The sequence below is a fragment of the Catharus ustulatus genome, chromosome 2 (assembly GCF_009819885.2).
Source record: "Catharus ustulatus isolate bCatUst1 chromosome 2, bCatUst1.pri.v2, whole genome shotgun sequence".
Lineage (NCBI taxonomy): Eukaryota > Metazoa > Chordata > Aves > Passeriformes > Turdidae > Catharus > Catharus ustulatus.
Window position 1 is genome coordinate 114131044 of NC_046222.1, and position 24072 is coordinate 114155115.

General features: G+C 35.4%; 1 protein-coding gene across 9 annotated transcripts in view; it reads right to left on the reverse strand.

The window, feature by feature from the left end:
* DMD (dystrophin) overlaps positions 1-24072 on the reverse strand; it is a 1072200-nt gene that overhangs the window by 318527 nt on the left and 729601 nt on the right. For all 9 annotated transcript variants that reach the window (XM_033051053.2, XM_033051056.2, XM_033051052.2 and 6 more), the window contains 2 exons: positions 19855-19963; positions 3452-3687 (listed from right to left, as the gene is read on the reverse strand). In XM_033051053.2, the coding sequence (XP_032906944.1) occupies positions 3452-3687; positions 19855-19963 (345 nt within the window). The remainder of the gene's footprint in view (positions 1-3451; positions 3688-19854; positions 19964-24072) is intronic.

The following is a 24072-nucleotide window of genomic DNA, read 5'->3' on the forward strand; positions in this document are numbered from 1 at the left end:
CTTAAGTAAGATTTCCATTTTTCTACAATGCAGCAAAATGGAATTTATCATCTTGTTCCTCACTATCTTATCTTTTATGAAGAACCCTCACCTGACTTTTAGATATAAAGCATGTTGATTTTTTCGAAGTATGGACACTAAATTGAAGCAACTGGGTATACCATAGTTTGTTATGTCCCTCACCTCCTTACATCATGGCATATTATACAGCCTCAGTCTTTCCCATGAACTTTATTTGCTTTATTTCTTATCTAAAGAAACAACACGAGTCTCTTCTCAGCTTGCCTTTGTTTAAGTACCAAATACTAAAAAACATTGGTCTTCAAGCAGATGAGAAAAATATAATAATCCTCTTTTAATGAAAACAGGGATGACACTAATTCTAGTATTAAATATCTTTACCACACACTTTTTAGTGTCTTTTAGTTTAATTACACAGAGTTTAACAAGTTATCCACAATCATAGATGACTAAAATATGTAATGCATTTGCTTGAGGTATACCACTCATTTCACTGAAAGATTAACTATAGATATTTGAAATGAGTAGTCATAATGCTATGCTTTTAGTATACTACTTTTGCTATATATTATGTGCACCACTTAGGAGAATTTAATTTGTATTGTTTCTTTCATTAAGGGGAAGCTACCACTAAAACAAGTCTTTTTTTTAGAATAGTTGTCTTTTTTGAATTTTATTGTCCCATAATTAACCAGTGTATGTGCTATTCACACAAGAGTGCCAATTCACTGCAATCAGCTCCAAGCAAAGTTCAAGTGAGGGCTAACGATGTCTTAAACTTTTATGGAGGAAAAATATGGCAAAGTTAGTGGCTGTGATCCTGTGATACAATCAGATTGAAGTGAACTTAACCAAAATGCCCTCAGAGATGGAACTTCAACAACATTACACACTGCTGTGAAAGAAAGGACAGCCTAAGGTCACTTATTTTTACCTGGGTGATTTGGAAAATGGAGTGTTACGTACACTGCTAGGATGTGGAATTTCTTTGATTTTAAAATGTTTGCTTTGAAATTGCAATTTACTATTAGAAATGTGGCTCTCTGCTTTGAATGAAATATGAAATGGAAACAAAACCCAAAAACAGGAAGGGTTTGGTAACACAACAACAGGATGAGCTGTTTGAAGCATTCTAAATTCTGGGTGAGCAGCTAGAGATGTTTTATAAATAAAACAGTTTTCTTGAATCATGTATCTCTGTAATGATGAATTTTTATAAGGAAAGTATTTGGCTATGTTTAGATGCTATTTTTCACCTAAAGTCGAAAAACTGATTTAAAAAAAACAGGTCAATCCACAAGGATGGAGCTTTCATTAAATCTCACTGAGATCCCTGTAAAGATGCAATAAACTCTCCAAATAAACCACGATGCAGTGTGGTGACTTTCAATGACTTTTAAATTACAACTACAGGAAAAATGTCCCTATAATCTTCTACGGAATGGACAGATCAGGGGAGGTAAGCAATACTTTTGGATTTCCAACTTAGATCATATCTGGCGTGACTTTTCGGATTAGTCAAGTACCCACATGTCCAACTTCATCAGCTCACAGACTGCTGCAGACACTCCACACATTAGAAAGCAGGGTAGGGTTTTTTTGGGGTTTTTTTTGAGAAACCAAAAAATTCTTAGTCAGTTTTGAAAACTCTCCATGCTAATCTCACCTAATAATCCACTGATAGATTTACTAGAAAAATGAAATTTTTCATGACATTCATTTCTAGGTATTAAGTGATATTAAGATGATCATTAGAGAAGAGGGAGACAGCTAACAGAACTGCAGTCTATATATAGACATTGGTTCTTCCATTTCATCAGAGAATATATTAAATGTCACATTCTGTTGCACAGCCAATTAGAGAGGTAAGCATGACAAAAAAGAGTTTTCCTGCTGGTTTTGTTACCAGCACAGCATGGCATCAAAAAAAGAGACAGGGCTACCCAGCCAGGAACAGACTGCAGTAATGCTAAAATATTTTAGCCTCAAACTAAGATAAAATGCAAATACAAAGCAGTTCATTTAAAAACATATATAACATTAACTGAAGTTCTGAAGACTTAATAATTTGATCTCGTATTTAAGTAAAATACATCTGCAGAAGGAAGAAAACTATGGATTTTGCCTGCCAGAATAATATACTAAAGTAAGAAAACTGAATAATGCTGAACCAAGTATTTGAAAATATAAAACTTTAAAACCAAAATTATTCTGAAAAACACTAGAAGATAATGTGTAAACAAGTCTTTGGGCCTCAACCTTTCCAAATGACATAACTATTTTAATCTAATGCCCTGTGCAGACGACACTGAAATTATCACTTATATCCATTCTGTTTTAAGGATATTTTAATTAATGAAGCAGTATGTAATTCTACTTAGTAAATATAATCATCATTAATCAAGATGAAACTAACACATTTATCATCTAGAAGACAAAGGAAGCCAAAGTTCTCAAAAATAGTTTAAAACACTGAGGGGGAAAAAAGGAAATATAAGAAAACAATCAAAACAAATCCCATGAGACATCAGTATATTTTCTTTAAAATGTCTCAGTAGAGAATCTCAATAAAATATATACATTTTTTCTTCCTCTATTTCTAGTTTAAGCAAAGAGAATGAATGTCAATATCTTCCTTACAATAAATCAGATTTTTTTTTTTTATGAGGAGGAAGACGATGAGAAAAACAACAGAATCTTATAATAGGGAATCCTAAACTCAGTTTAGAACTGAATTGAATGGAAATTTAGCACTGAAAAGTTTTGCGCAGGCAAGGCAAATCTTTTATATTGAACAATGCTAAATCTAGAAGGCAGGTAATTACTTTTGAGCTGTATAATACAAAATTACTTTCATTGCTACTGAGTAGCTAAAATTTTGCCTTTTTTTTCTCCTAAAACATGTATTTCCATATTTTTCTGTGTTTTCAGAGATAAGTGATACAGTGATGCAGTTTTGCTGACAAAACAATTGCATTAATGAGTTTTTCTTTTTGTTAAAACAACTGAAGAGCCTTTGATAAACCAAGAGCAGCAGCATGTAAGGCTCTCAAAAAGTTATTAGAGAAGTAACATAAGAAAAGGTGTGAAACAGGGTCGTCTTCTTCCTGACAACCTGGAGCTTACTATGCAATTCCTTTATTCTCATGAAGTTTGTATTTCAGCCATTGGTTTGCACACTTCTACAGCACAAGCAGCCGAAAGATAAAGAGATCTGCCTCAAATACCAGAGAAAATAGTAAATACTTTTTTTTTTTCTCCTCAGTTATTTAAACATTTCATCCAATAATTGTGTTTATGGGGTAAAGTAGCTGACGTGACAACTATATGTATTGCAGCCTATCATCTCTCCTGTGTTCTTTGTTGAAAGGATTTAATACAGAATAAAGTTCATGAGGCTTTCAACGTGATAAATCAGTGTTTCTCATACCTTTTGTTTGATGATCATGCCGTTGATGTCATCAAGATCACCTACTTTCACTCTCTGAGATTTTATCTCTCGATCCAGTCGAGAAAGCCAGTCAGTGAGTTCTGCCCATGCTTTATTGAAGTCAGCCAAGGCTGGAACCTCCAAAAGCACAGAAGATGGCATTTCTGGTTTGAAGGTGGTGGTTTCCTTGGTTACCCTGGTTTGTGTATCCACAGCAACAGTTTCACCAGGAGTGACTGAAAGAAAAAAAAAAAAAAAAAAAAAAAAGCTAAAATTACTGGATAAATGAACTATGATAAATTTATTTCAGTATTTCAGAATTTCTGCCATAGAAAGAATAAGATAAAAATAAGCCTATTTCTTTATATTAACTCTGCTGAAAATACAAAAATCAAAACTATAAGAAAATATGAATTAATTTTTTCCACAGTATTTCTATTATAATATCTGCTTAATATCCAGCATTCTCAGCTTATTCAAATTCCATCCTTAGAAGACCAGCCGGACCTAGTAACACTAGCAAAGTGTAGAACCCCTTGCTAAAGGTCCCTGAAGCATGAGTAATTTTCCAAAAATCTGTTAGGGTGGTCAGATCTCTTTATGCCAGAAGACAGATTGAAAAAGTTGGTTGGAATGTGCAATACATCATAGCATGACCATGTATTTAGAAGGAAGTTTCCTCCACTGTGTCCAAATCACTCTGTAGCTGTGAAATTGTCTGACCAAAAATCTTTTCACTTACTGTTATCACCAAGTGGTTTCCATAGTGTCTGTGGCAAATATGGAAGCTTACACAACAAAAAATTCAGCCTTGACTAATTGTTTAGTTTCCCACCTCATAACTGAAAAATATTATGTGCTATTATTTGAATAGTTGTGGATTTTTTTCTTTCTTTTTGGAGAAAACAGACACATCTTCTCAGTGCCTTTTCCTGATCTATTAGTGACGGGTTTTAAATAATTTGTAAATTATTTAAATGGGGAAGTACCCAACACTGAAGGACAGTTTCTGTATCTGCAGCAAAAATGATGAGAGGTGCCACAGACAAACACCATTGGACAGAGAAGTACAGAACATAAAATCATTCAGAAGTTCAAGAAAGATTTTTCTCCTTGATTTTCGTTATTTACAGAGACGGCTATGAACTGTTGGGCTATTTTTGCCCTTCAGTTAATGATGCCAAAGCAATTCCTCATGGGCAACACTATTGCAGATGAGGCTACACTAAATTATATTTTGTTTTTGGTTTTTTTCCTCATTTTTAAAAAAGATCAACCAAAGAAGAAAAACTAAAACTGAGAAAAGAGAACACATGAAATTCCTTCTCTGAGGTTCTACAGTATTGGCAAAGAAACTAAATACCTACACTCTAGAATCTCTATCTGAATCAGCTGTTGAAACAGCCATAACTAATCCAGGAAGGCTGATATGAAAACTCTGCGGAGTGTGTTCTAAATTTTCTAGCATTGAACCACCAAATATTAATTTCTAAAGGACCAAAATGTTATTGGGTTTTTTTTGCATTTTTCCCAGTCTTCTTTCAGAGTAGAGAAAACCAGTTTTCCGCCCTCTTCCTGTGACTTGCTTGTCATAAACAAAAGCAAACCAAAATACCAAAACAGTGTAACCCCATGCAGAATAAGTTGTTTGTTTTGTTTTCTTGCTGTTACTTCTGAGAGACTAATGGATTTTCCATTGACATTCATGCCATTACAGCAAAGTCTGTTTGAAACAGGAAAACCCAGGTAGTTCAGGGTTCAACAATTTGTCCATAAAGCCAAGGCTGCATATTTCCTCTGTGACTTCAGAGATTCTCAGACAACAGGAAAACAGTTGCCTAACTTGGCATTCACGTGAGTTAAACAGAGGTTGTCTCATCTCAGAGGAAATTTTTTCCCTCATCAGTATTCAGGGAAATTGAAGAACAGTTTTCTAAACTGGGCATCCATCAGCAGACTGAAGACTGCCTGGCATCTCTTTGCATCTCACAAATTTTGACCAGAGTACACAATCATGAGTTCACTAATTAATACCTATTTATTGTTTTTCCCCAGTGGCAGCCATTTCAGAAAAGGCTGTTTCTAAATATTACTGATCTACATTTCAGCTTAGGGGTTTTGGGTTGATTATTTTTGTCCATTGGGATGTTTTTCATGTGGGTTTTTAAATTATTATTGTTTTTGGGGATTTTTCCCTTGATGTAGTTCTTTTCCATCAAAAAACTTAAAATATTACAAAAAAAGATTGTAAGGTACTAGCAGAAGTGCAACAGTCCAGTATTATACATTCTTTAAAAACTTCAAGATCTAACACTATCTACCATCTTCCTCTAAGGATGGCAATAATCAGTTCCACTTTGACTGACCATTAGATATATAAGTTATCAAATTATTTATAAAAAATTCCTTTAGAAAGTGTTTGTATAGTGTTTCACTTCTGACTCTTATCTCCCCTCAGAATAAAAATGCCACTTAGAGCACTATATATCCCTTATTTCTCTTAGTTTATGCTTGTATAGATATGACACAGTGCATTTAACGGAACTGTATAAATGAGCTACTAAAAATAATAGACAAATATAAATCAAAATCAATAACACAATATATAGCAACAGATCTCATTCTGAAAAAACTAATCCAGAACTGCACTGAGGCTTTCTGCAACTCAAAGGGGATAGTTTTTGCTTTTGGTTTAGGTGAGGTCATTTTATTATTAGTTTGGTTTTGAGTTTTTCTCAGGACAATTCATAAATGCAGAACTAGAATCAATTAATTATTTTTTTCAAATAACTGACTTATCCCAATAAATTCTATCCCAATGAAACATGTCATAAAAACAATCAAGGACTTAATATTTCAACTTATTTACAGGTTATAATGGTTCACTTCTGTGATATGATAAACCTGAAAACCAAAAGGACAACTAGAATTTAAAACATTAAACCACACAAATATAACATTTTTATGGCAATTTCTCATCAGCACTTTAACAAAGGAAGCAAGACAGAACAATAATAGGAGAAAAATGAAACACAAAATAATGGATGTGATTTTCAACTTGGTCTTGAACTTTGAAATACACTGATGAAATTGAGAGTATATTAGTAATTTTTGAATCTTAAAATTAATCTGTAATGTTTAAGTTGAAGAGTTAGAATAATTGGAATGTGTCATGAAATTTAAATTCAAATATTGAATGCAAACCCAAGTAAAACAGAATGAAGCCAACTGCAAGGAAAGAATTTTCCCCTTTCTTTTACTCTGCTTATTTCAGTATTGTTTTTCAAGGGAGGGTAAAACTGACAAATCAAAACAAATAAAACTTCTTATTTAGGTACTGAATAGGAACAGAACAGACAGGAAGAATGACAAGGCTTTCAAAAGCTTCAAAGCCCTCTTTCAAGCCACAGCCTTTAAGCAGAACTGCCTGAGTTCACAGGAATGTTCCTAACCATCCTTCTGAATGCATTTAGTGGTGGTGAAGTAGTAACTATGCAAGGGAACTGCATCTACTAGGTCAAAGCTTTTTGACAAAGAAGAAATAACACTGTCACTGGATGTGGATTTTAATTCAATTTGCAGGTCCAGCTTGGGTTTTTAGTTCCATTGTTAGCAGCACCAATTAAGGGAGATGCCAGCCTTAAATCCTTCATGCAATGAATAGCAGCAATATGCACCCACTAAACTTCCTTCTTATTTTAGTCAAGGAAACTCAGCTGCATTTTACTCACTCTGAGCAAGCAGAGAAAGAATACCTGTACCTTGTGGTATACACTCAGACAACATCACTCAGTTAATTTGCTATTTTAACCCAGGCAACAGTGACTTCTTTAGTGGCAGAACAAACTTGCCTCTGTGGGCAAACTGTTCACTGTCTGGGACATTGCACACCAGGCAGGTTTGGCTTATTCCATGGGAAATCTCAGTGTCATTTCACCAGCACTTTATACTTGTGAGCTTGACATGGAGCAACTAAACTCCATAACACCCGCAGGTGAAATTCTGGCAGCTACTAAAATGCATCTTGGTTTTGTTTTTTTTTTCTTCTGTCGTGGCATTGCAACCACTTTTCTAGAGGGTTAGAGCATCCACAATCATATTCCTAAACTCCAAGCAGACTTCTTGGAGAGAGATGTGGAAAGACAGTTCTGAGGCTGATTTGACTTGTTCCAGTGATAAATGAATAGTCTCATGTCTGTTCTTCAACATTAAGGAAATAAAGTGAAGAGTACATTAAGTTCTCCCACTCAGTACCGCCCCTCCCTTCAAGGTGCTCACTGCCAATAACACTTTTTGCAGAGGAGCTACAGAGCTCTGATTAAATATTATGAATAATATAAATTTATTACAGCAAAAAAAGCCCATCAACTTTGAAGTCTGAAAGCAAGGAATGTTTTTTTTTGTATGATCTGATCTCAAAATAAAATCTTTATGTTGATCAAAAATTATTGGCAACAAAATTCCACCCACAGCTCTAAATGTGGAAAATATGCATCCTTAGAGCATTGTATCTGAAAGCTAACATTTTCTTAACATTTTAATCAGCTTTTAAAGAAAAAAAACATGTTTTAAAGTGAGTCCTTTCTATCTTAATACAACACCAAAGTTTGATTTTCTTAGCCTTGAATATTTAGTGAAAACAAAAAAAACTTGGTAGCGGTATAAGGTATATTTCATACATAGTAATTTTTATAGACTATAAATGGATAAAAGTTTTATACTTAATTTCACGAACACTTAGGGAACATTCACATTATGTGTTACTATTATCAGTTTAAAATAAAAGATAAGTGTCAAGACTACCTTTTAATTCTAGAAGTTCTTTATGACTCTTAACAAGTTGTTATGGATTATATAATTTTAATTATTACAGGTAAAATAAGCTGATAGTTTATGGAATTATTAATTAAAGTTTAGATATAAAATAGTCTGTGCAGTGGGATGAAGGGGCTGAAGCTGAAGACCCCTTAGAGATTCAAACGAAAGTAGAAAATCAAGGTTAAAATGCTTAGGAGAAAAGGAAAAGATTTACAAGTGAATGTGTACTGCTATATTTGAAAAATTACTACAAAAGTTATGGATTCTAAAATGTTACTGTTACTATTGCTAGATTTTTAAACAGCATCAGAACTTTAAATTTAGTAGGATGATAAATGTCAGCCTTCTCAGACTTTCCTTTCTTCGTCATAGGCTAGATCTGGTAGAATTTTCTTTTTCCTTTCTATATCTAGGAGTGTGACTAAGCTGTTTATTGTACAATGCATTTTTCCAAGTTCCTCCAAACACAACAGAGTTATATTTTGATATATCTTTCACTCAATGTAAAGAAAAACTCTTCTATCACAAATGCTGAATTGCAACAAGAATAAGAACACAGGAAATAGGTAGAGTCTACCAAACACTAAGAATTTTAGTGATACAAACCACATAAGTTGGCTTGTAAACATCATAATGTAAATAAATATTAGGGTGAAGTTAAATTTGTGTTGCATAGCAAAAGGTTCACATTGTGACCTGTTCCTGCAAAGAGCTTCTGCAAATACTTTCTGTGTATTGAAATATAGAAATGGAACAAGATACCTAGAAGTTGAATGTTAAAACTTCCCTTGATCATAAGAGGTACTTCAAGGTAATTTCCATGTACAGAAGTTAGAGTTTTAAAAAATCGCCTTTTGTAGAAGAGAATCAGGTTGTAGAATACTTCAGCAAACCAAACACATATAAAAAAGTCCTTGGGATCTGATGGGATGCATATATTTAGTGCTGGGGGATTTGCAGCAATCATTGCAAGGATTCTTTTTACAAAATTTGATGGATCACAGATAAAAGGCAAAAGCGTCTGAAGACTGGAGGAAAACAAATCTTCTATATTCAGAAAGGATAATATGGAGAACCCAGGGAAGGACAGGTTCACCTCAAACCCTGGGAAAGCGATGGAGCTGTCGGCATCACGGGCTGCTTTAGGAGGATCATTACCAGCACGTGGGCAGAGCTGATCCTTCCCCTCTGCTCAGCACCTGGAAAACTGTATCCAGCTCTTGGATTCCTAGCACAATACAGCTATAGAGCTACTGAAGAGAGACCAGTAATGGCCATGATGATTAAGGGACTGAAATCTCTTTTATATGAGGGAAAGCTTGAGAGAGCAGGAACTGTTCAGCCTAAAAAAGAGAAGACTCATGGGGGACCTCAGGAACATGCATAAATATCTGAAGGGAGGGTGCACAGGAGCTGGAGCCAGGCTCTTCCAGCAGTGCCCACCACTGACAAGAAAATGGACACAACCGAAACACAGGAGGCTCCCCCTGCATATCAGGAAATGCTCTTTGAGCGAGTCCTGCAATGGGTTCAACCAGAGAGTTTGTAGAAACTCCACTCTTGGAAATACCAAAAAGCCACAGAAACATCATCCTGGGTAGCCTCCTTTAGGTTATCCTGACTGAGTAGGGGGTTGGACCAGATTACTTCCAGAGGTCCCTTCCAATCTCAGTCTTTCCGTACAGCTATGTTCCCTAACACTCTCTAGAAGCCAAATTAGAAATAGTGTAACAACTGAGAATTCTTTGGGAAGGAAGCAGCTAAGAAAGAAGATAATACATGGGAATAATCCTGGCACAGTGTACGTAAAGAATTCAATTGACTGCTCTACATGTGGTGGAAAAAACTTTAAATCTGCAGCATTTGATTCTAATTAGACTATGACTCAACCAGGGACAAGTAGTACAAAACCAACTGAAGATTGTAATATATATCTGTAAACAGAGGTAACATTAATCTGCTTGGACCTATTGTTCCATTCAGACCTTTCTGAAAGATAAACTGCTCTAAAGTTCAGTCTCCTTTTAGTAATATAGCATTGTCATGGCATTCTCCAAGAACCTTTCCTTAGGCAAAGTTCAGCATGATTGATGGGGCCACTAAAAATTGAAAAGCAAAAGGCTATGGTATGAATGGATCACTTTTAGTGAGCGTGAGAATTAAGCAGACAGAAATTAAAGAAAGGTAGTCCAAGAACCTTTCATATACTTTTTTTAAAAAGCAATATTATTTATACTACTACACAAGGCATTTATTTTTTTCCAAAGGATGTGTCTTTTTCAGTGAGCAGTTGTTACAAAAGGGTTTCATGAAAATGAATGTTTTGTACTACAGAAGTTGTGGTGCTGTAAAATCAAATTCTGTCACATACTTGCCTTATAAAAAACATTGTGACAACATCTGTCACGAATGATGCAAGCACCTCTCAGTATTCCTTTTGTTAGTAAAAGTAATAAGTTCCTTGATTTAGTATGCAGCTTTCAATTGGATGACAATCTATATGACAACAATTTACATTTCCAGTGTACTGCTATTGGCATGGAACTGAATTTTTGCAGCTAATCCTTTGATATAAGAAAAAATGCTACTGCCAGCAGCTCCAACTTTTACAGTCTCATAAAAATCACCTCTTCTAATTTTTGTAAGACCTATATATATTGATTTAACAGCCATAAATTGCTATCTTATCCAAGGGGAACTCTGAAAAAAGAGTAGAAAAAAATATCTATAGATGCAAAATAACAAGGAGACAGTTGAATTTTAGGTGCCTTGTAATTAAAAATATCATAAGAGTTTTAAAGAAGCTGTGAAATAATCAGAGCTAAGTTATTAGCTAATTTAACAGAATTACAGAATTCATGCAAAAATGTCCAAGTCTACCCTAATTCTTCAAGTGAAAAATTTTGCAGGATCAAAACCAGCTGTTCACATGCGATGTCATCACTGTCATTTTGCTTTGACAAAGGAATTGCTAAAATCTCTACAAGCACCTTCTGTTCTCTCATAATAATTGTAAAAATACCATGCCAGGAACTACTTTGTGAAATCCTTGTCAAGTTTTCTAGTATTATGCTTTTTTTTTCAGGTCAAACCAATCTCTATTTTAGTTTCACCCTATGAAGAATTGCCTTTGGGAACCTAAGTATGGTCTGACCACCAATCTACTGTTAAAAAAGGCATCAGTAATGCAAATCTCTTCTTGCCTGTCTCCACCACTGCATGTCCCCTGCTACATCACACTGGTACAAAATGTCATATTTCAGTGATAAACTTCCTATATATCAGACTGAAGAATTTTACAGCTGGAATAGAAGAGGTTTTCATTTGCCATCTTTTCCTCCTTTTAGCCTTCTATGGTTCAAGGGGCAAGTCCTGTCATCATCTCATGTCCTCTGACTAGGGCAGAAACCTTGGAAGCAGGTCTGAGCTTTGTTCCTCATTCCCTGTAGCCTCCACCCTGCTCACACTCTGTGGCTGCTTGTTTCTCTGTAGAGCAGACCTGACTCTGAGGCAGCCCCATCCACCACAGAAATATGAGGAAGGCTGTCAAAGACAGGTAGGGCATGACCAGGATGTCCCTGAGCACTGCTCCCTTCACAAGGAAAAGCTGACCTGCTTTGTTCTTTTAGAGACAAGTCAGCAAAGAACAGACAGGTCAAGAGGATTGTGTGCAGAACGACCAATCACTTTCTACCGAAATTCTATTCTAGCAAATTAAAGAGATTTTCACACAATGTAACTGTCAATAGGCCTAATTACCATCCAAAAAGAAACAGAATAGAGAGATTACTGCTATTTGCAGACTGATGTTATCTGGAAGTCAAATATCACAGTAATTTGGGTTATTGTAACAAAAAGAAGGGAGGGGGAGACAGAGAGAGAGAGAGAAAGTAGGTTTAAAACACTATTAAAAAAAAAAAAGCAGTGATTTAAACATGAAAAGCTAGAAACTTAGACAGAAAAACTGAAAAGAGGCACAAACTACCATTTTACTATGGATAACTTTTTGGTAGGAACTCTACTCCCTTTGTCCATGTCTTCCAGAATAAGCTAATCTAAATTTTTGATTCTAGCTGTGTTTTTAAAAATAATAGTTGCCAGATATTTTGAAAATTGCCACTGCTGGATTCTGTTACCAAAATTTTTGGAGTCACATAAAAATGTGGAACCATAACTGTAATTTAGTTCTGTGCTCTCACCTGATCTAGGTTATCAATAATAGACTGAAGAATTCTACAGTATGCTATCATTTACATTTCATGAGATTTAACCAAAATAAATCTGGTATATCCTGCTGCTACTACTATTGATCAAGACATTAAATGAAAGAAAACAAGCTGTAAAGCTTGCTCCTCAGGAGAAAACATCATATCATATTTTTAAATGGAATAGGTGAATGTGGTCCTTTGCAAAACTAATGATAGCATTAATCTTATTTACATCATAAATCTTGACTGTTGTGCTTCAACAACTTATTACAGAATAGAAAAAGCAGACCTTGGTTCCATATTGTCTTTAATAACAGCAAAGCAGCCAACTCCTGTTTTGAATTTCTGATTTATGTTTCATCATTGGTATGAGTACAATAAAAATTCTCTGTAACTCAGAGCAAGTTATATTTAAACAGCTGAGCCCTGAAAAAAAAAAAAGTGGAAGTTCACATTTCTTTTGTAAACTGCACTGTCACACCTGTTTAATACAAATCTTTCAAAGAGGAACCTACTGCCAGATCCCTGATACAGGATGTTAACTATAAAGATGTAACCTTTAGTTCTATTCAAATTGGGCATTTATGGCTTAAGTATATTTTGCATTTATTTTTCACCTGTCAGAAAAACCAGAAGCAAATCCTCAAATCAAGATGTGTTACAAAGATCAAAATAGAAATTCTGAGAATAACAGAGATTTGTGTTTCTAAACTTGCTTATTATGTTTTTATTCATGCAGCTCGGAAGGCAGAGTGTCAGCTTTTTATATAGATGCTTTTCATTACTTCTCCCTGTTGGTGTTACAGCACATGCTGTGAATGACCTCCAGAGATTCCTGAAGCTATATGCAGAGAGAAAATTGAATCTGAAAGCTTTATTAGACAAGTTTGTCTTCAGCTTGTGCCTGATGTCAGCTGTATTGAAAAATAGAACTACTTGTGAAACTGGGTCCTGACCTTGAAAAATCTCCAATCAAGTGGTAACAGATTCAGTTTTGTGCCATATTGTTATTTGCTGGATGTGTCACACATGTGAGAAGTAAAAAAGCTTCTTAATGGAAATCACATGGAATGATTAGACACTTCTTTCCTGACTATAAAGGGGAAAACAGATAAATGGCAACTTGCACATAATAGGGCCACCTCAGGCTGGTATCTCTGAACTTCTTTATTATGAGTCTGTAAAGTAAAATGACTCAAACCCAAATCTACCAAAATTATTATATAAACTGTTATTTATTCCTTCATCCAAAAGAAAAGGTAGAGACAATAATATGTTCCTTTACTAATCCACTTTATACAAACATGAGCAACGTTTGTTAGGACAAGCTGACTGAAGGAGGAGTCTACTGTTACTGGTCTCTAATGATTTAAGAGCTCAAGGTATTCTCTGTGATCCTTTCCTACTGCATTTTACCTATTCAATTTCCCACTTGCATTTTATTTTTGTAAAACTTTTCATTAGCATTAAACCAAACTAATAATATTAATATTAAAACTAGACATTTCCTTTACAGTCAACGTGCACAAGTATCAGAAACTACGTGGTTCTAAACACATGATCATTATTGGACAGTGTTCCTCTCTACTACAACTCATGAGGGCGATCTTCTTTACTGGCGTCCTATAACTAAAGCAAACCAGAATGGACTACTGGCAGTAGCACTGCCTTCTAACTCAGTGTAGAGCTGCTTGTCCCAACAGTTGCATGCTGTGGATTTTTAGCTGTTCAGCTCTCTGGAGAATGGATCTAGAAAATTACCTATCTACCATATCCCTCATGAAAGCTTTTTAATAGCTGACAGCAAGTTTCCTTTAAATAGTGAAGACTACATGCAACATAAGTTTAATATCAACATTTAATATCAACACAAGTGTCCTTAGTATTGAAAATATTGTGTATGCACAGACTGATGGATTGTTCAGTCTTCCCCAAAGAAATATTTTGAGTTTTCTTGACCTCCACTATTCTACGCCAGCTGTTATAAACAATGTAGACACTCGAATATCTGATTTTACATTTGTTTTTATTTTGCCCTTTGAATACACATATTGCAATATTCTCAGGTGCACAGGAAATTTAAGACTAGCTTTTGGAATGCTAGCTTTTGGAGTGCTGAACTACAGCATTTGTGTTCACTCACAGCAAGCATAACAGATAAACAGTGACTGCTTCAGAGCACATTAGCTCTGAAATACAATAAAAAAGAAAGTGTATCTATTGTGCATTTTTTGCCCAAAGCTAGTTGTTGTCATTTTGTTTCTTACATTTTTATCATTGTCTCCTGATTATCTCTTAAATACAAATGGTTTGCTTGTTTTTGAGGAGGCAAGGGAACAGTACACAATCCAACTCTGAAGTCCATGGAAATTAATATATTTCAATGGTTATAGTTTCCTAAACAAAGAATCCTTCATCCCCACTGAAAATATTAAACCAAATACCATGTCAGAGATTTAACAGGGCAGTCTTCATAATGCAGGATACTCCTATGTCCGTCTGTACATCCCCCTATCTTAAAAGTAACCAGTATGGAATAATAAAAAACTCAACCATGCATTTTGAAAACAACAGAAAATTCTAGATGCATACAACACATGCACTAGCTCCACAGAAGCACTTCCAGCCTCTGAGGTAAGTGGATTTTCATTTTAAACCTTATTTCATCAAGGTATGTATTTTCACTCACATGCTTCTGTTTAGTGCTAAGTTTCACAAAAACCTACAGACTCATGAATGTTGTATTTTTAGTAGCACCAGTGGTTGTTTCTTATGTTATATACTGCAAGCAGTGAATATGAATTCCAGCTGCATTAAGCCACAGCGGTGCATACACAGAGTAACTGATATTTTTCAAGAACTGTTGTAGATGATCTTACAAGCCTGGAACAAAGCAGCATGCCTAGTCCAGGTGGGGACTTGCTTCACAGAGAAAAAGAAACAATTTCCCAAACAGAAAGAGACATACTATGTTCCTGCAAGTCAAATACCAAAGGATAAGGCAATGGCATTGTGTTACCATTTTCCCCATATTCACAAATATCACTATTTTAATTCAAACTCCAGGACTCAAGGTGTTATAGACTCTGGAGGTGTCTGACTGCTGTGAATTTTTTTCCTATACCCAGTTGAATATAGGGGCTAATAAGTGGTGAGTTCTCTCCACCACTATTGCTGCTGTTGAACTTACTGCAGCTCACAGTCCTCCCATTACAACTCGAGTCTAATGGACTCAGCATGATACCTCACTCCTCTCCCATTCTTCCTCATCTGTTCCAAATCCTGAAAAGCCTTCTTTCCCAGTCCTTGTCTCTGTGTCTGCAGTATCCTACTCCTAAAGCAAGTTATACTGAAAGCACAGAAGAGCTTTGATTGTAGGAATTTGAAGAAAGATACCTAAAGCTGATGGTGAGTGCTGATGGTGAGCTCTGGTGGTGGAATATTAGTTTCCTCAAATTATTTGTAGTAAATGCATAACACCTAACAATGCATCTAAAGCCTTTCTGTCAAATCCAACCTTGCTACAATCTGTTAAACACAACCAATCAGTTTTTTTCTTTCTTTTTTCAGACGTCCTACAAACCAAACAAGATTGATAACTTTTAAAGTTTAAAGAGACAAATTCTATCTAATTTCAAAAGAAATTTCACCATTTTAGTTGATTATAATTCTCACTCAACTTTTTTCTTCATTTCACAGTCACACGTTTTTCTGTTTCACTTGATTAGGCATTACATTCCCAAAAAAAGGAGACAAAAAAAGGGACAAAAACTTGTTTAAACAGTCAAGAGAAAAAAAATAAAAAGAGAAAAAATAACTGTTCCCTGACTTAGTTAAACTGAAAGAGTATTAAGATAATGCATCACTCACAGTTTTAATAGATGAATATGTAAAATGTACAATTAGTTGACTGAGTATTTTCAGCTGGATTCATTTGTAGTGTTAAAATTTCACTAGCTTCAAGTACAACATAACATTAAATAAATACACATTGTTTTAAAGAAATGGTATTTTCAAGGTAGGTCTAAATAAAAGTGGCCAAAATTTTCCCCTGGCATCCCCTGGAAGACAAATTATGGAAAATATCTTCCTCCAGAACAAGTCAGGAGTGCCTTCCACCCCACAATGCATTCAGAGGGGTTTACAAAACAATTTACTTTTACCTAAGGTATTAAGTAAATGCAATGATAGCACTTCAGTACAAAAGAAGAAAAAGAAGTCATATGAGTGCTAATGACGCTATTAAAAACTCTCCCTTCCCAGAAAAGCACATTCCAGAACTGCATTTCTCTCTGTTTAAAATGTTTTCAAACTGCTGGCTAAGCAATGCATCAAGGTATTTGGATAGAGACATTCACACCATTTCACAGTTATCCTGTCAAGTACAGATAGCAAGTGTGATTTTCTTCCTGATTCATCTTATCTTGGAAGTCAATCTTCGCTAAGGTTTTAGGCATACCCTTCAGCTAAGTACAGCTAAGTACATTTTTTGAGCTGGAGAAGTAATTCTTGTTCCTTATGCCTGAGGGCACGCTGGACTGGTGGAATAATAAGAACTATTTTTTAATGCCTCTTCTGCTGAAGAAACTATAATATGCATACCTAGAAATAATTATAACCTGGTGCTTTACCTCTGTAACAGCCACCAGATGGAATTTATTAAGATCCTGTAACCAGACCAGACCAAATGATATCTGACAGGGCAGTAGAGCTGAGCCAGTTACATCTTCATTCCCTGGTCTCAAATACACATGTCAACATTATTCAATCCTGATATCCCTAAAGTCCTTATAGGATCAGGAATTGAATAGTTGTCAACAGAAGATACTGACATTGCTTCACAAAACCCTTCCAAAATAATTTTGTGTATCCTTTTTACAAATTACCTTTAATGAGGTTGTTTAGCTTTTGGGAGGCTTGGTTAAAGCCAGCTCTCCCACAGCCAGCTTGAGTCCCTATGGTCCAGGAGTCAGCAGCACAGAGTAAATAAGGCCATAAAAAATATCTTTAACATGAGTGGTTAAAATAACTGCAGAACTTATACAACAGAATGACTAGACCCAGGACAGTCAATTTCTTCCTCTTCTCCCATTCTTTTAAATGAAATATGAAAACACCTCAGTAGCAGATGTTTTTTCCTATCTTTGTAGAAACCTGCTCTCTTGGCCTGGAGAAAAAAAGGCTCAGGGGGATCATATCCATGTGCTCTGATATCTGATTGGAGGAGCAAAAACAGATCCAGACTGTGTTCAGTGAAGCCCAGAGACAGGATGAGAAGCACCATGCAAAGACTGAAAGACTAGAAATTATATTTGAATAGAAGAAGAAACTTTTTTTTACTGTAAGAGTTGCTCAACACCGGAGAAATTTGCCCAGAGAGGTTGTTGAGTCTCCATCCTTGGAGATATTCAAAACCTGACTGGACATGACCCTGAGCAGCCTGAACTAATTGACTGTGCTTTGAGTAAAAGGAATAGATGTCTCCTTGGGTCCCTTTTGAACTCTACAGTTCTGTGTCAATACACCTATAATGAGGTGATCACAGTAAACTGACTCAAATAAAGAAAAATTACGAATTAGTGTTATAAGCACAGGTTCAAATTTTAAGTGCTCATGACAACAGAAGGGAAATCAATCTTACTTCCTGCTTAATCCTTTATAGAGCACCAGAGTTTTCATTTTCTGCATGTATAATTCCATCTGCTGACTCTCAGAAATGTTAGCAGTCAGAGACTACATCTGGCATTAAGGTGAGTAATTTTGCAATTCTTCAGCTAGAGATGAGGTAACATAAAAATATATTGCATTACTACTCTGTGTTCTCACTCTTGTTATTATAATTTCTTTTGTAACAGCAAATACACAACTTGCCAACATTCTTTCCCTCTGGAACCTGACATAACCTGCTCACACAGAACACTGACACAGCAAGTTTAGCACAGCAAAAAAATGATTACACATCTTCCTCATTCCCCCCATGACATTACATGAATTCCTATAGAATGGCTTGGAACAAAATCATGCAAAGCAAGAATGCTGTTGCATTATTTGTTTAAAAATATAGTAGTGGTATTTGGCTCTTAGAAAATTGAAATAATTACCACTGGAACCACAGCAGTTCTAAGGGACTAAACCCAAACAATAGTTCCTTTTCAGTAAGATTCAACTTGTCACGAGCAAGACAACTCCTTTTCTTGAACTCATACATGCTATTTGGGCAGGAGCTGGACTGTCTTCTGGTACTGAAATTTCTGGATTCTCTCTCTATGGAGCAATTATGTACTTCTCTAAAAAATGTGTTTTCTGCTTTGCTGTCCTAGAGGACCATTATTAGAAAGTAGAGAATTCTCAAATTTAAGCTTTTCTTTACATTACCCACTAGAACATGTTAAAAACAAGAGGGGCCAAAAACCCACATGTAATCCAATTCCAAGTGATTACTGCAGCTGTATCACAGCCTGAGTTACAGGCAATCTGACAGGGGGTGGGAGGATAGATTTCTTTTGGCTCCCACATATGATGACCAGCTTTCCAAATTGTATAGGCAGCATTCTTCATTCAAACAACTGAAATGGTTGAAATCAAGTAAAGAATCTTAGAGGCTTTATAAATTCAGATTGAGCACAGTGCTTCCATTAAGCCTTTCTTTTTCACCCATGCTTAATCACTACATTTCAAAGGAATGCACTGGGAAATAAAATCCATTTATCTAGGGAAAAAAAAAAAGTTTATAATCCTCGTAGGGAGCAAGAATACACAAAGAGATATGAAAATAACCTAATATAAACACTGCCAAAATAATTTAAAGGAAATAGAGATCTGGTGTCTTGTTGCATATTCATGGATGCAAGACATGAAGAAATATAAATCACAGACTTGGTGTTTAACATCAGAATTACTCCTACCATGTTGTCATATGACTTTCTCTGTGAATAGACAAGCTTTGTTTTGTAACAGTCTCACTTTATTGCCCCATCAGTAATAATAATTTCAGAATTTCATTCTGTGACCAATCTACAGATACTTGACCTATAAAATTATTATCTTTTAATTTAAATAATTTGTCTCCCTTTGTAGTATTTCCTCCATTAGTATATGCAGAAAGTCAATATCTCACCTCTTCATGGAATGAAAGATAAATGACTTTGAAACAGTAATAATTTGAAAAGCATTCTGCAACCTTTTCATCAAATCATAATTTAATTTGTCTTCTGGGATACAGAAGATAAAATAAAAAGGCAATGATAAAAAAACAACTTGAATGCCATAGTAGCACTTTTAAGGATGCAGAATTAATTTAGACAGTCTCCAGTCATTTTCATTTTAACTGTGTGATTTGTAATTAATTTTAACAAATACATATACTGAAGCACTTACAGACACCTGAAGATGGATGGCCAAATGCTGCTAATGCTGGCTTTTCCTTTAGCTGTTGAATTAAGTGGTGTATTGCCTTCCAGTCAGCATCCAAGTCTTCTAGTTTTTTCTAGAATAGAGCACAACAAAAATTTACATTTATAATACATAAATTAATGTATCAAAGAATCACAGAATGGTTTGGCAGGAAGGGACCTTAAAGATCATCTACTTCCAATTCACCATGGAAAGGGATGCCACCCAAAAGATGAGTTTGCTCAGGACCCCATTCAACGTGGATTTGTAATGTGAACAAATGTAAATGTAATGTAAATATATGCAAAATTAAATAAGTGGGTTTTTTTTAATCTGGTGGATCACTTGAATTAACACAAAGAAATAAAAAAAAAAAAAACCAAACAAAAAACCAAACAAAAAATCCAGAAAGAGACAGCAATGAATTTTCACAAATTGTAGTGACAGGTAAAATCCTTTCCAGCTGTGCTACAAAAGACTTTCCGAGTGTTAGGGCCCTAAAAGCATCTTCTTCTCCTTAAAGTTTGGCTGCTGAAGCTCAGAGTCAACTAAGAACCAGCACAGGTGCCTGGCCCTGACCACAGAGTGACTTCCTGGACCACTTCCTTGGCTGTGCCCAGCCACCCAGGGTTGTGTTTGATTCGCCTCACAGACCTAATCCTGACCCTGCCAGGGACAGCCCCCCAGCCTGAGAGGTCTGGCTTTGAAACACTGTGAACATGAGATGACAATTTTTTAAATTAAAATGGAAAGTGAGGTATGTATTTCAAAAAGCTTTTTCAATAAAACCTCTGGAACATCTTATATCAAATACAGAATTTATTATTCTACCTATTAAAATAAAAGAAAAAAAATCTTAGGACTCTTCAGGGTGCCATAAACTTCAGTGTGTGAGCACAGAGTCCTGTACAATAAAGGCTTAACTGGTACTTTTAAACAAAACCTGCATGAAAGTCTGGAGTGTGAATAACCTCTGTCCTCAGATAACCCTGAGAGGCATTTAGATTTGAAAATGTTGTTTCTACCTCTCTTTTTTTCTCGCTTTAAGGACTGTAAAGAAGGATGAAGCATTGCTAATTCTATGCTGACACATCTAAACTCTTAAAATGAAGACAGCATTTCTTTTTAAGCTGCTCTCTGATTGTCTGCTACAAAAAGCAGCACAGAGTACCAGTGCAGCTCAGGAAAGCTTTTAGCATTCTATGATTCCAATCCACAATTAGACATGTAGTCAAAATCACAATCCAGCCATGACAGGATGCCTGTTAAGAAAGGTACTTTAATTAGCTTGAGTCTAAGATGACAGAGGTCAATAGGAGAGGGATGGAGAGCAATGCTCATTAAACTGAAGCACGTATGTACCCCCCTCCCAAATTCTAAGGTAGTGGGGAAGATACCAGGAAAAGATTTTTCACCTAGAGGGTGGTTGGGTACTAGATCAGGCTCCCCAGGGAAGTGGTCACAGCTCCAATGCAGAGTTCAAGAAGTATTTGGACAACACTCTCAGGCACGTGGGGTGATTCTGGGGCTGTCCCATGCAGCACCAGGAGTTGGGCTCTATTCCATGATTCTAATATTGGTCCTTGTCATGAGTAGCTACTTAATCATTCTTACATATACGAGCCAGAGATTTCTTTCCAGCAATGACCAAATATAAAATATGCCCACCACACACATTAGAGTCGTTGTCTGGGGCAACAGCTACACCACTAGTAAGAGAGCAACCACTTCTACAACTTTCTATCAAAACTACAGTTTGATCTTGCATCTGGCATAAATTAACATGCATGCATTAAAATGTTAACTTCTCTGAGCACTACAATTTTGCTGTAATTGCAACTCTAGAGCTCTGGTGACAAGCATGAACATCCAAATGTGTTGCACTTAGCACTAAATTTATAGATTTTCTTTAAATGTCAGCACTGGTGCAATTTAAGCAACGTTAACATCCTTATGTGGACTAATCTTACTGACAGCACTAAAATTAGATATGAATATTTAGAGAGAGAAATGTAGTCTTTTATATGCAAGACTGAGGACCATGAAAAAAAATTCCTCACTACTTACTCCTCACCCACCAGAGGAAAAGACAAATTGAGTACTGTGGCAAGGGAACCACAGCTCTTCCACTGGCACAGAAATCCTGTCCTGAATAAACTGTTCTGATTAAGTGCTGTTAATCATGAGATTGGGGCTTACATTCTTTCTATTGCCACTGACACCAGCAGTAACCTCTCTTTCCCTTACCTTCAAAAGCTCTACATAAATGCATTTCAAAAGCATGAAATCCATTTTATAAAAGTGAATAGGTCTGATTATTAAAGTGCTAGTGCTTAAAGGATCACACATCTCATCCCATTCTTGACTCTTGAATCAGCATATACAAGGATTTCATTTGCCAACAAAAATGTTTTTACAGACTTGCATTGCAAAATTCTATTTTAGTATGCTTAGTGAAGGTGTGAAAATATACTTATTTCAGTGACATAACTATGAGATAAGATTAAGTACGTGTCAATATAAATCCATGGGATTTAATTTACATTCAAAATACTATAATGAGAATATATTATAAAGGTTGCAAAGATAAGCAGCTAAACATTAGGAAATGCCATAATAATTTTAACTATGAACATTATTTCAGATAAAGTGCACGTAAATTGCAGGGATATCTCTAATTTTCTGGCACATACCGCTTTTGAGCGCAGGAAAGGCTTGTGGTGAGAATAAGTCAATAGAACTTCTACTTCATTTATTGAAAATACTGGGAACACTTGTGGTGAATTAAGGAAATAATGGAGGAAAAAAGCAAAAATGCCACAAAGAACTAAATAATCTACAAATTTGTCAAGCAATGCTAGACAAGTAATTAATGCCTTTAAAGAGGGCATGGAATTTTATCTTTTTTCTTCTATGCCACACACTAAACAAGAATTATGAATCTAAGTATTGAATTGCTTCTTGCACTGTAAGTGATGTCCGTATCTGGAATGAATTAAGCAGGGTTCAGCCTAAATCAAGGATACCAGAGCAGCTCCAATTAAAGAAATTTCTAAAATTTTGAGTTCTTAGCTTTGCAAACTTGGTAATATCTTTCCAAAATCATCTTAATCTGAGTAGAAATTATTTTTGCTTCCACAAAATACCCTTTGTGTAGAAAATTATTTTGATTTTAATAAAAAAGTCCATGTTGAAATGTATAAATAGCAGACTGAGATGAAAGTAAGTCAGGAAGAATGATGACTTAAGGAGAACTACCTACAGCATCAAGAAAACAATTCATTAGTCCTGGCAGCATACAACTACTGCTTTATGACTTATTGCATTAGACAGACATTGAACCAGAAATTAACTTCACAGGTTGCACAATTAAATGAACTACAGAATGTAAACAAGTAGAATGTGGGAACTAAAAATTAAATATGCACTACTCCACAAGTAACTCATTTCCTCACAGATACATCTTATTGTCAAAATTAAAACTCAAGGAACTTTGCAATCTTTTTTTCTAATAAATCTGGTAAAAAATGGTGAGTTTCAGTCTTTGATGTGAACACTAAAAATATATAGTGTCTATTTGATGTCAGAATTTTTGGCTAAACAGAATAATTTCAACATCATTTATACTTTGTCATTCTTACATAAAACAAGTACTAACTCCTTCTCTTGACAATATGAGTAAATGCAGCTATTGGGGAATGATTCTTGTTCCATCATGCATTCAGTGTGTAGATGACATTTCAGCTCCCAGCAAAAATAGGGCTTTATTAGCCAAGGAAAACACCCAACAGAGTCTTGTTTCTGCCCACTCAAGACACCTTGAGTTTACCTCTTCTAGCATTTTATCATGTTTAGGAGAATTGACCATTAAAAATGCATATATACTAAAGGGGATAATAACTCTTAAGCATTTGTGTTCAGGAAAGAAGACAAGAAACCAAATAGTTCTTAAATATGTATCAATATACAATATATAAATATATATTAGTATAGAAATATTAATATTTTTAAAGTGGATATCAGTTTATTCATGTCTTCCTGTGAACGGAGATCTGCAGGTGCAATTTATGAGTAATTTGAGGAATTTTGTAAAAGCAGGAAAATAATACTCCAACTATACTGACTAAATAGAGACAGAAGAACAAGAAGTTCACTGCAGAGATCACCTACAATATCTTATCTTGGTGAAGAAACTCTTTTTCT